General features: G+C 49.6%; 1 protein-coding gene across 11 annotated transcripts in view; it reads left to right on the top strand.

The window, feature by feature from the left end:
• The window catches only part of SAMD11 (sterile alpha motif domain containing 11), a 159,805-nt gene that overhangs the window by 112,981 nt on the left and 34,725 nt on the right, over positions 1 to 12,099 (top strand). For all 11 annotated transcript variants that reach the window (XM_060276218.1, XM_035118488.2, XM_035118490.2 and 8 more), the window contains one exon: positions 6,108 to 6,258. In XM_060276218.1, coding sequence (XP_060132201.1) covers positions 6,108 to 6,258 — 151 coding nt within the window. The remainder of the gene's footprint in view (positions 1 to 6,107; positions 6,259 to 12,099) is intronic.

The following is a 12,099-nucleotide window of genomic DNA, read 5'->3' as shown; positions in this document are numbered from 1 at the left end:
GGGGGGAGAATAAGGCTACCAATGGCTACCAGCACTGCCGTTTCACTCAGGTCCAGGGCTTCCCATTGGGGCACCTGGTTGGCCACTGTGAGAACTGGATGCAAAACCGGATGGACTTTTCCCTCTCCTCCCCATTTTTATCCTCTCAACAACCCTTTTTGCTAGGTAGGTGGGTGGGTGGCTGGGTGGGTGGAGCAAAGTCACCCAGTCTGAGGTTCATGCCTGAGTGGGAATTTGAACACTGGTCTTCCAGGCACTAACCCAACATCCCAACCACTAAACCACATGCAGGATCTCTGCAAGCCAAGGCTGTGAGTGGGCAGGCAACTGCTTGTCCCCCACTTGCATGTTCTTGAGTCCTTCATGAGATGCTCAGAAAAGGTGACTTTTACATGATCTCTCACCTCTGGGCTCAGCCAGGAGAGCTGGTGAGAAGTCCTGGAGTTTTACTCAGGAAATCCCACAAACTCTCCTTGTCTCCTCTCCTTGCAAACCCATTCTGGCATCCTGGGGATAAAGGCATCAAATGGTGGTGATAAATAAAGCATTGTCTGTTTCCTCCAAAGTTCTTGGTACAAACTGCCGCCAATTAGTGATTGCTAATTACCTGGCTGTGGAAGGATTACCGGTACTGCTCCTGCTTTAGAAAAGGAGGGGAGGGGAGGGAGGCTTAGCTGCCTCAGTTTCCTGGCCTTGGCTGAACATGGATACAAATGTAGGAACTGTTTGTTTGTTTGTTTTTATTCAATTCCATTTGCGAATCACTTCCCATAAAATACCTCAAAGCAGTTTTGCAGTAAAAAAACCCCAAAAATAGCAAAAATCATTTCCATATGTAAAAACGTTTCCATATGTAAAAACAATTCCATCTATACAAACAATTAAAGAACAGTTTTGTATATAAAAACAATTACAAATCCAGTACGTTTACAGATTGGGATAAAGATCTCCTCTTTCAGAGGCTTGTTGAGAAAGGATGATCCTTCAATGTGCACCCAAGTCTGTCTGTCTGTATTCTGGGAGGCATTTCTAAAGTGTCGGTTCTGCCTATTGGAAAGCCCGATTCCTACATCATATGGAAAGAACCTCCTGATAAGATGGTACCTCGTAATGGGTTGGGTATATAAGGAGTGAGAAGCTCTTTCAGGTATAAGAAACAAGGTGTGTGTGTGTGTGTGTGCGCGCACACACACACACACACACACACACACACGCTATGGTGGGGTGCAGAGTATGTGCAGAGCATGACTAGGAGTATTATTTCAGGGGGAGGCGCACAACCTTTGGATGGTATTGCTTTCCTGTCCAACTTTGGGAGCTTCGTGGTGGCCTCTGTCTGGGGACGCTGCACTATATGGATCTGTGCTCTGATCAAGGCAGGCTGCTTTTTTAAGTCTGAGCTTTTAATCTCAGGTCCTTGGGTTGAAGATTTTTCAATGAAAAACAGCAGTTGAAATTGTGTAGGATAGCCTTAATCAGTCCAGATGTGGTTGGACTCCAACTCCCATCAGCACCTGCCAGCATCATGGGTGATTGGGTGTGGCTAGACTACAACTCCTGAGGGCTGGAGGAGGGTGCTGAAAAACAGTGGAGGCTGGACGTGACAACCCACCCCGCCCCCCCTCACCATCTCCAGGTGTGGCCATTTTCTTTCCACTTTTACTGACAGGGAAATCAAGACTGGGTGCAAACACCTGGCTTGTCTAAAGCCACTAATTTGTTGGGTGCAATTTTATTTATTTATTAAAGAAAAAAGCCCATAGTTCTGCTTATACATTCTTTGATGTTTTGGGCTGGAGGGTGGGGAGTACCTTCTTGCCCTACCTCGAGATACTGAGGCTCAAACCAGGACCCCAAGCATGCAATGCAGAGCACATGATCCTACTGCTGAGCTAGTCTGTGCGCCTGCCATACATTTAAAGCATGCGGATTCCCCCCAGAGAATCCTGGGAACTTTAGTTTGTTAAGGGCGCTGGGTGTGGTAGGTCCATGAGGCGCAAATGATAGTTCCCAGGGTTCTTTTGTCCCTGTTAAAAATCTACCTGCAAAGCTCGGGCTTCCCACACACATGCATATTTCACTCTAGCTTTTTATCAGGTTTATGTCTGTGATTCACCCCAATCCCCCCCTCTCTCTCACACACACACACTGTCTTCATGCCTGGAATTCTCTGCATATTCAGAGAGACTGAGCCACAAGAGCCACCCAAGGCAGATGCTTCTTCCAGTCCTGCTAGCAGATGCCAAACCACCGCCTCCCCCACCTCCCTTTCCTGTCTCTCTCTCCTCTTTCTCCCTTTCCCCGCCCAAAGAGCCTTGCAGCTTGGAAGCCGAGCTCCAGGGATGGTGCAGAGGACGTTGGTCAAGGCAGACTTAGCGTAGCAAGAGCGATATATAGACGGCCAGGGCCCCTGGGATATAAATAAATCCCAGCCAGGCTGAGCTACTAGAGCAAGCAAAGGCAAGCTGTTGCATTGGGGTGGGGGCGGGGGGGCACAAGGAGTGAAGAGAGAGAAACCCCAGCAGACGGGTGAGTTATTACCAGCCGCCCCGGCCGCATCCTCTGCTCAGAGAGAGCAGCCGAGAAGGACTTGAAAGGAAGTCTTGGTGGCTATGGTGGTGTCCGGCTGTAGGAAAGCCAGCAGTGCAAGCCAGCAGTGCAAGTCTGCAAGACAAGCAAGGAGGTAGGTGCCGGCTAGTCGAGGCAAGCAGACAGAAAGGTTCAGAGCTGGTTGTCTGTGGTCTGGGCAAAGGCCCAAGTCTGACCTGGAAGCTTTTATAACCCTGCCAGGCTGGAGCAAGGGAGGGAGAACCAATAGGCTGCTTCCTGCATAGGTGGAGTTGTCTTGGAGACGGTTGCCTTTTAGCTCCACCAACACTTGAACATAATGGTGGCTGGTGCCCCATTTCCTCTAATGGACCAGCCTCCACTGAGCCAAACCTCCATCACTTGAGACCTGGGGGTTCCTGGCATTGAGGCAGCATGGTAAGAAATGACCGTGCTTGGCATTTATGCACGGCCTCAAGTGTGTTCAGGCTTGTTTCACATACCACTGTCTTGGGAATCTTTGTAGCACAGGTAGGACGGTGGTGGTATTAAACCCCCCCCTCCCCACAATTGCAGAGGCCGAAATAAAAGTGGAGTGGGAAAACTTGTTGCCGACTTGAGCAGTGGTCAGGGATGATGGGAGTTGAGAGTCCCAACAATATATGGAGCGCTACAGGTTCTCCATCCCTGGACTAAAGGCTCCTGGGAACTGGGGAAACAGAAAGGAGGCTGCCTGCCATGTCTCTGCATGAGTGGCTGCTCTGGAGTTTAAGCCATAGCCCTTCTCCATTGTTTCTCCCAAGCCACTGGTATTCAGTGGCCTCCTGCCTCTAAATGTGAATGTTCGATTTATCCTTCATTGCCAATGGCTGTGAACTGGGTCAGTTTCCCCTTTTAAAGCCATCGTGGCTGGCGGCCATTGCTGCACCTTGTGGCAGTGTGTTCTATAAAGTTAACTGTGACTGTTCACTTCCTGAGTTGACGCTCAGTCTCCCTTAGCCACAATGCCAAACTAAGCTCCCGGCAAGCAGATGATGATAAGGCTTACAGCTTTTTAAAAGATTACAGTTTAAAAAAATAAGTGGATGCGTCCCAGAAGGCAACTCCACCTGGGTCTGGGTGCTTGAGTGCCCATCCAGGTGTAAAGGAAAAAAACCCAGGGGGGAAAGCAGGTGTCCTGTCCCTCCAGGTTGGACATTTCCTACCATGCTCACTTGATGCAAGAAGCCAACCGGGTGGAATTCACAGCATGTACACCAGTCCCTCAACGATGGCTCTCAACTTTATGATCTGGCAGGGAAACCCTGGTGGAACACACATTTGGGTTGTAGGACCTGTGTTGTCAAAACAACTGTTCTAGCTCCAGCCTATCTTCCCAGTGTAGAATGAGGATTGCAGTCTTCCTACAAAGCTCAGCAGAAGCCTTTGAGGGGAGGAACCTCTCCAGAGCAACAAAGTGACTTGTTCTTTTCTCTGCCAAGCAGACACCCTCATCCTGGGTTTAGTTTAGTTGCACAATTTGCTCTCGGGTTTTAAAGCCCCCCCACCCTTTAGGCAGGAAACTTTTGACTGCTCCTATTTCAGCCAATAGGGACCCAGGTGGCGCTGTGGTTAAACCACAGAGCCTAGAGCTTGCTGATCAGAAGGTCGGCGGTTCGAATCCCTGTGACGGGGTGAGCTCCCGTTGCTTGGTCCCAGCTCCTGCCAACCTAGCAGTTCGAAAGCACGTCAAAATGCAAGTAGATAAATAGGAACCGCTACAGCGGGAAGGTAAACGGCGTTTCCATGTGCTGCTCTGGTTTGCCAGAAGCGGCTTTGTCATGCTGGCCACATGACCTGGAAGCTATACGCCGGCTCTCTCGGCCAATAATGCGAGATGAGCGCGCAACCCCAGAGTCGGTCACGACTGGACCTAATGGTCAGGGGTCCCTTTACCTTTACCTATTTCAGCCAATAGGCAACAGCTGGATTGCTCTGGCTGAAGATTTCCCCCCACTCCTGCTTCTCTCCCTACACCTGAGTGTTGAAGGGAAGGATTCTCTTCACTGTTGTCCACTAATTCTCTCTTAAGAGCTAATCCCCTTTAACGCTCTGAAGGAGCCTGATTCCCATTAGGGCTCTTGAAAGAGAGCACTGGAGACGCAGAGTTTCTTGTGGGGGAGGGGAGGGGGGTCACAGCAACTAGGGAGACAGAAGGGTGTAGAATGGAGAACTGGCCAAGAAGGAGCCATAGGGAATTGGGGAGAGGATGGTGCAAGAATTTCTGCAAGGGTCCCCTAGCTTTACAAGGTAAATGGAAGTAAGAGGGTCAGAGGATTTATTTATTTATTTATTTAATTTGCCTATAGCAGGATAGGTTGGTACGGTAGTAGCGTGGCCGTGGTGTGAGTGGCTGGGCTGTGCCTTGGGGCATCTTCCAGCTGCCTTGTAGCACTCCATGATGGGTGCTTTTCATGATCTGGGATGGAGTGGAGGCTTTAGGGTACTGGCTGCCTTCCCCGGGGCTAGGGGGTGATGCTGTGTTCATTTCTATTTTCTTCCGCCTCCATCACCTTCTGTTTAATCTCTCAGCAGCTGCAGATGTTAGAGATTTGCAGGGCTTTCCCCCCCCCCCTTCCCCTGTCGTGCCAGGAAGGAAGAGGGGAGGAAAAGAACAAAACTTGAGAGGCAGTCCAAGCACATGAGGCGCTTTTGGGTGGGGTGGGGGTTTGTTTTCCATGAGTGCAGAAACAGCTTGTTTGGTGGCAAAGTGAATGCTGCAGGGGGGTGGGGGGTGGAACCCAACAGCACTTGTCAAATGGGCGGGGGGGGGGGAGGGAGGAGAGCCCGTTGCAATAGGTGCTGGGGCTCAAAGCTGGCCTGGCAGCTGCTTCCTATCTGCAGGTGCTTGTCCCTGCTTCCAGATTTGAAGGCAGCCTAATTGCAAAGAGCCATAGAACTCAGTGTTGGAGCATCTGCTTTGCATGCAGAAGGGCACCAGGTTCAGTCCTCGGCATCACGTTTCCTGCTTGGCAGGGGGTTGGACTTGGATGGCCCTTGTGGTCTCTTCCAGCTCTATGAGTCTATGATCTCAGTGCGACAGGCCGAAGCCTGTGGAACTTCCTCCTGACTGAGATTAGGCAGGCACCCTCCTGGCTCAGCCACAGGCACATTAGAAAGATTTCCTTATTCCAGCAGGCATTTTAAGGTCTCTATTTGGTCGAAGGAGCTATTTTCCCCCTGTATGGTTTTATTTTTACGTACACCATTTAGACATGCAAATGGCCAAGCAGATATATAACTGCCATATAATAAATAGCCAGACTGAACCCATCCGAAACCCCGGAGAGCTGCTGCCAATCAGTGCAGACAAAACTAAGCTAGATGTACCAATGGTCTTGGCTAGGTGAAAGGCAGCCTCCCATGCAACTAGTTAGCGGCGAACAGAAAGTACTTTGCGTATGTTCAGAGACTCTTCATCACATGCCAGGAAGCAGTGAAGCCAGTTCACATCCAGGCAGGGGTGGGGTCCCCATCTAGCACACCAGCTTACTTAGGGTTTTCTCACCCTCCCTCCACAGATCTCCTCCGGGCACGGCAAGAAGTGGCAGCTGCCGCCGCAGTGCGCAACCCCAGCACCATGGAAGCGCATCTCCCTTCTGCCAGCAACTCATCCAGCCAGCGGAGGAAGCAGGGGCTCCCTCAGCACCGAGATTCACACTTCACCGAGAGGTACATTGCAACCTTTATGGGGCCTGTGTCTCTTCACCACCCATCTACCCACTTCCTTTTCTGGCTCATGGCACATGCTCACCCAGTTGAAATTTGTTTTGGCATGCTGGCAGTTGAACTACTTGAGGGTGTAAGTAGCACATGCAGGGTATGGATCATTGGTAGAGTGGAATGGGAATCGAGGGCTGGTGTGAATCCTGACAGCGGACTAGGACCCAATTTGCTCATTTGTTTGTTTGTTTGTTTTAAGCATGTTTACCCCACTCTCTGGTTGATCCCCCCAAAAAAGGTTCCTAGGCAGTGGCCCACAGCAATCAGGAGTAATTTGGCAGTCTGAAAAGTCACAACACAGAAGGGGGGGGGGAGGCAACCAAGCTGATCTCTCCTCTAGCAATCGCTTGTTGCTCTTGGAAAGTGCTGGAAGTTAGAGGTACAGCAGAGGCCCTTTGAGGGTCACCGGATGCTTCCTTGCCGTGGAATTTCTCTGGGTTTTCTGTCTAACTTGGCCTAGCATGGTTTGAAACCTGAAGCCGAAGGATGAGAAGACCATAGCTTCACACCTGTTTTGCATGCAGGAGGCCACAGATTCGGTCACTGGCATCTTCAGACAGTGCTGGGAAAGTCTCAGTATTGCCAGCACTGACTGGCAGCAGCTTTCCAGGGACATTCACAGCCTTACTTGGAGATGCCACTGCAGGTTGAACCCTGGGGCCTTCTGCATACACACAGCAGGCGCTCTGGGTGGATCTGGGCAGGCAAAGTTTTTTGGATGGCTGCTTCTTCCAGTGTCCCCCCCCCCCCCGGGGTGTGGCTGGTGTAGCTTGACTGAAAATGAGGAGGCCTCTGAGAGAGGGGGAGGGAGGGAGGGGGGAGAGGGAGAGAGCGCAGGGGAGGGGGAGAGAGAGATGTACTTTGCCTGACCTGCCCCATTTGTTGTTGTTTAGTCGTTTAGTCGTGTCCAACTCTTCGTGACCCCATGGACCATAGCACGCCAGGCACTCCTGTCTTGCACTGCCTCCCGCAGTTTGGTCAAACTCATGTTCGTAGCTTCGAGAACACTGTCCAACCATCTCGTCCTCTGTCGTCCCCTTCTCCTAGTGCCCTCCATCTTTCCCAACATCAGGGTCTTTTCCAAGGATTCTTCTCTTCTCATGAGGTGGCCAAAGTATTGGAGCCTCAGCTTCACGATCTGTCCTTCCAGGGAGCACTCAGGGCTGATTTCCTTAAGAATGGATAGGTTTGATCTTCTAGCAGTCCATGGGACTCTCAAGAGTCTCCTCCAGCACCATAATTCAAAGGCATCAATTCTTCGACGATCAGCCTTCTTTATGGTCCAGCTCTCACTTCCATACATCACTACTGGGAAAACCATAGCTTTAACTATACGGACCTTTGTCGGCAAAGTGATATCTCTGCTTTTTAAGATGCTGTCTAGGTTTGTCATTGCTTTTCTCCCAAGAAGCAGGCGTCTTTTAATTTCGTGACTGCTGTCACCATCTGCAGTGATCAAGGAGCCCAAGAAAGTAAAATCTCTCACTGCCTCCATTTCTTCCTCTTCTATTTGCCAGGAGGTGATGGGACCAGTGGCCATGATCTTGGTTTTTTTGATGTTGAGCTTCAGATAACCACCCCCAAAGCAGGCAAAACATGCTGGAGACAGATCTGTCAGGAATGTGGATGTAGGGGTTGGTTTCAGCTCTGCCTGTCAGCAAGGAAACCTCACCACCTCTGTGTGGGCTGGAAATCAGCCAAATGATCGGCTGAAAGATCACTTGGGTGGAGGTGGGGGAGGCAGAATGCAAGGAGCATCTGAAATGGGCCCCTCTTGTCCATTTCTATTCCGGTTGTTTGCTTTGCTTCCAGCATCCGGACGGTATTTTGTTTGCATGTGTGCATATTTTCCCCCTCCCTCCAAACCCAAGCGCTGAGCTGCATTTAGGAAGATAGGGAACTGCGTCTCAGTAGCATCAACACTGACTGGCAATGGTTCTCCAGGGTTACAGCGATGTAACGTTCCCAGACCTACCTGGAGAGACCAGGGTTTATATCTGGGACCTCCTTCGTGCAAAGCTGATGCTCTGCCATTGAGCTACGGTCCTTAACACGTAGGAAAATGGAGAGCTGCCTTATATTGAGTCGGCTCAACTGACTGGCAGCAGATCTCTCAGGTTTCAGGCAAGGGTCTCTCTGAGTCCTACCTGGAGGTGCTGGGGTTTCAACCTGAGACTTTCTGCATGCAAAGCAGATGCTCTGCCTCTTCATCCTCCCTTATGACAAAGGAGCATAGGAGATGGACACAATCAGAGCATGGGTCCATCTACCCCAGTAGTCTTGATATTGGAGGGGGCAGATGTGTTTCCCAAATAGCTTTTCATCCAGGTGTTGACCAGCCCCAGGCCTGCTTACCTTCTTCAGCATACCTGCTGCCTTTAGCTGTTTAGGGAAGTTTTTAATGTTTGAAGTTTTATTCTGTATTTAATGTTCTATTGAAAGCCGCCCAGAGTGGCTGGGGAAACCTAGCCAGATGGGCAGGGTATAATTATTATTATTATTAGCCAGATGGGCAGGGTATAAATATTAATATTACTACTACTACTACTACTACTACAACTACTACTACTACAGCATTCAAACCAGACATTGGTGTTGTTTTAATGATCATAATAAATAATAAACTTTTATTTCTATCCCGCCCTCCCCGGCCAAAGTCTGGCTCTAACATCAGATACCACTATTCCCTCCTGTTCTGTGTGGCCAAAAAGCTTGCTTCACGGCTTTGATTTGGGGGCAGTGGGGAGGCACGTTGGAGACATAGTATATATGCCCTAGCTATAAAACACTTTGCCCCTCCCCCCCCAAAAAAATCATGGGAACTGTAGTTTGCTAACGCAGTGAGAATGGTAGCTCCGTGAGAAGCAAACTACAGTTCCCATGGTTCTTTTTGGGGGTGGGGTGTGTGCTTTAACTTTATGGTGTGTACGCAGCCACTGAATTGAGATGTTTAAAGGGTTAATTTTTCCTCCTTCTCCCGCCCCGCCTTTTGGCAGGGCCCTTTATTTTTATTTTTTTAGTCAACAAGGTCAATCAAAGCTCCTTTTGTGTATGCCTGGACTCCCCCAAAGGGCGTGGGTGTTTGAAACTGCAGGTAGACAGAGAATTGGGGGGGGGTAATAGCAGTGGTTGGATGACTGGGAGGGGGGGTAAACAGAGTAGGGAGATCGGGAGGGGCAAGGCCCGCCCCCCCTCCCCCAAGACTCTGGCTTGGAACAAAACTGCAGGTAGATTTATGGTCTCTGCCTTTCCCAGGAGTCAGGCAATAATGCATGTCGTGATGGGGGGGGCACAGAAAGTGGGGGGTGGAATGGAAGCGTCTTGGCATGGTGCTAAAATTCCATTTCAGCTTCCTGTCGAGAACCCGCAGGGATTAGGTCAGTTCACGGATGCAGCAGCGGCAAGAATAATTAGCCACTGAAGAATTCAGCCATTAGCTGGAGGCAGAGAGGGAGGAGGGAGGGAAGAAGAGGCCTGGCAGTGACTTGGGCTTCTTTTACGAAGGTGGCACTGCAGAAAAGAGGGGGGTAACCAGGGTATTTCTCCCCCCCCCAATGCTAGGGCTGGAGAAGCGGGTGGGTGGGGTGGGGAGTAAGGCAGTCAATCACAAGTACAAAGAGCTGCCTTCAGTTGAGTCCTACTCTGAGGAACTCAAGTTAGTCACGTTGATTTTAGTGGGTCTGCTCAGAGTAGGACTTAGTTGGATGCAAGTACAGCTGGGTATTGGATGCTCCTAATAACCACAGGAAGCTGCCTTCACTCTTCTAGAACTCCACCATTCAGCCAGCCCAGCTTACGGCACCTGCAGCTACCAGGCCCCTTCAGTCTGCAACTCTCTGTTCTCATCAAAGGCCATCTTTTCACAGCTCTTGTCAATAGAGACTGAACTGGGTGCTGGCTTTCTAAACGAATGCAAAATAAATGCGGAAGGGCTATGGAGCCATCTGCAGTATATGCGAACCCAGGTTCAGTCCCCAGCATGTTCAGGTAGGGCTAGGAACTTTCCCTGCCTGACACCCCAGAAAGCTTCTGCCAGCCAGTGCAGACAGTACTGAGCTGGATGGTCCAGTGGTCTGACTCTGCATAAGGCGGCTTCTGGTTCGGCTCTGTTGGAAGTGCCCCATCTAATGTGGGGAGCACAGTCTCAGCCCCATCGCACCCATCCTTGTTACAACAAATCAGAATTAAAATTAGTTAAAACAAATAACAGTCACAGGAGTCGGGTGGGTCCTGAAAACATGCACCGCAGATGTGAGAGGCCAGGGTAAAGAGGTGCATGTACACACATTGGAAACAATTTAATGGAGGTGCAAGACAATATAATGAAGGTGCCAAACGCACCTCTGGGCAGAGGGGATTCCACAGCTTAGGGCTACCACAGAGAACATCCTCTCCCAAACCACTACAACCCCTGAACTTCTGAGGTCAGTGGAACCACCAAGAGACCCTCCTCTCTTGACCCCCAAAAGACCTGTGCAATCTTTCAACTATTTGGGGCCTCAGTCGTAAAAGACTTCAAACGCTAGCATGGTCCCAGAAACAAACTGGCAGACCATTTTTGAGAAGCAGGGTACAGCCTCGCAGTGGCTCTTTACCCTGTCTGTCTGTCTGTCTGTCTGTCTGTCTGTCTGTCTGTCTGCAAGCACATCCTAGAATTCAGCCCTCTCCAACTGCCCTCTTTGTTAAAAGGTAGCCCTTAAGCTTGCTGGGAGCTTGTGATTGGGGAAGAGGAGAGGGGGTTAAAAAATGCAATACACCGGGTTTTTAACGGTATAATGTGTAACCCCGTAATGACTTAAAGTATTGATTATTTGAAGGCCATTAGCGCTTATTGTTAAAGAAAAGTCAATACTTTTAAAGCCTCGTGAACCATTTGTCTCCTCTTAAAGGACATATCAAATTTAGCAACATGCAGTTAAAATTGCCTAATACCTTTGCATGCCAGCCGCTGACTAGGGTGTGTGTGTGTTGTGTGCGTGCACACACACACACACACAATCATTACAAATGCTGATTTGTTTTCTCAATGCTAGTTTGTCATATGTCATTGGGTGTGTGCCCAAAACCCTACCCATTTGCCCTGTATTGATGGGTAAATGCCCCCTTGGTTTTGCGATCATACAAATTACTACACCAGTGGTGTTCTCTTGTGTCCTTTTAATTCTTCAAAAACCTGTGCAGCCAGGGAAGGGAGGGAGGGGGAAACCCACAACAGCAACAAACCACAGCATAACTTTCTCCAGCCCCATGGCAACAGCTCCCCTCCCTCTTATCTTGCTGGCAATCACACCAAGCCCCAGAGTCACAGCCAATCAATGTGCCCTCAAAGAGACAGAAAAACAGGCTCTGCCGTAAATAGAGTCTGGAGCCAAAAAGTTCACACAAGAGAAGAGTCAAGACTCTGCCTTGCACAGAAGAGGGGAGTGAAGAATAATCCTAGCCAGAGCACCAACATCACTCTGACCCACTTCCTTTGGAATTACATTAAGTGTAGTCAAGCTGACCTTTGATTTTATATCGGGGTGTGTGTGTGTCCATTATTTATTTAGTACCGGTATTTATTTATAAGGTTTCTTACCTGCCCCCTCACCACAAAATCCCAGGGCAGGTTACAACAATAGAATCTGCAACTATGAGAACAGATTAAATCATTGCAGTTCAGAAGAGATGTACAACACTTCCACATGGAAAAGAACAGTATAAATTGAGCAAAAGAAGCGGGTCTGGCAGAACAAAAACACCATAACCGCCAAAGGCCAGGGTAAAGAGGTGTGTAGTCAGCACATGTGT

The sequence above is a fragment of the Zootoca vivipara genome, chromosome 6 (genome assembly GCF_963506605.1).
Source record: "Zootoca vivipara chromosome 6, rZooViv1.1, whole genome shotgun sequence".
NCBI lineage: Eukaryota > Metazoa > Chordata > Lepidosauria > Squamata > Lacertidae > Zootoca > Zootoca vivipara.
The sequence above is the reverse complement of the archived record's forward strand: the minus strand, read 5'-3'. Positions and strand labels throughout refer to the sequence as shown.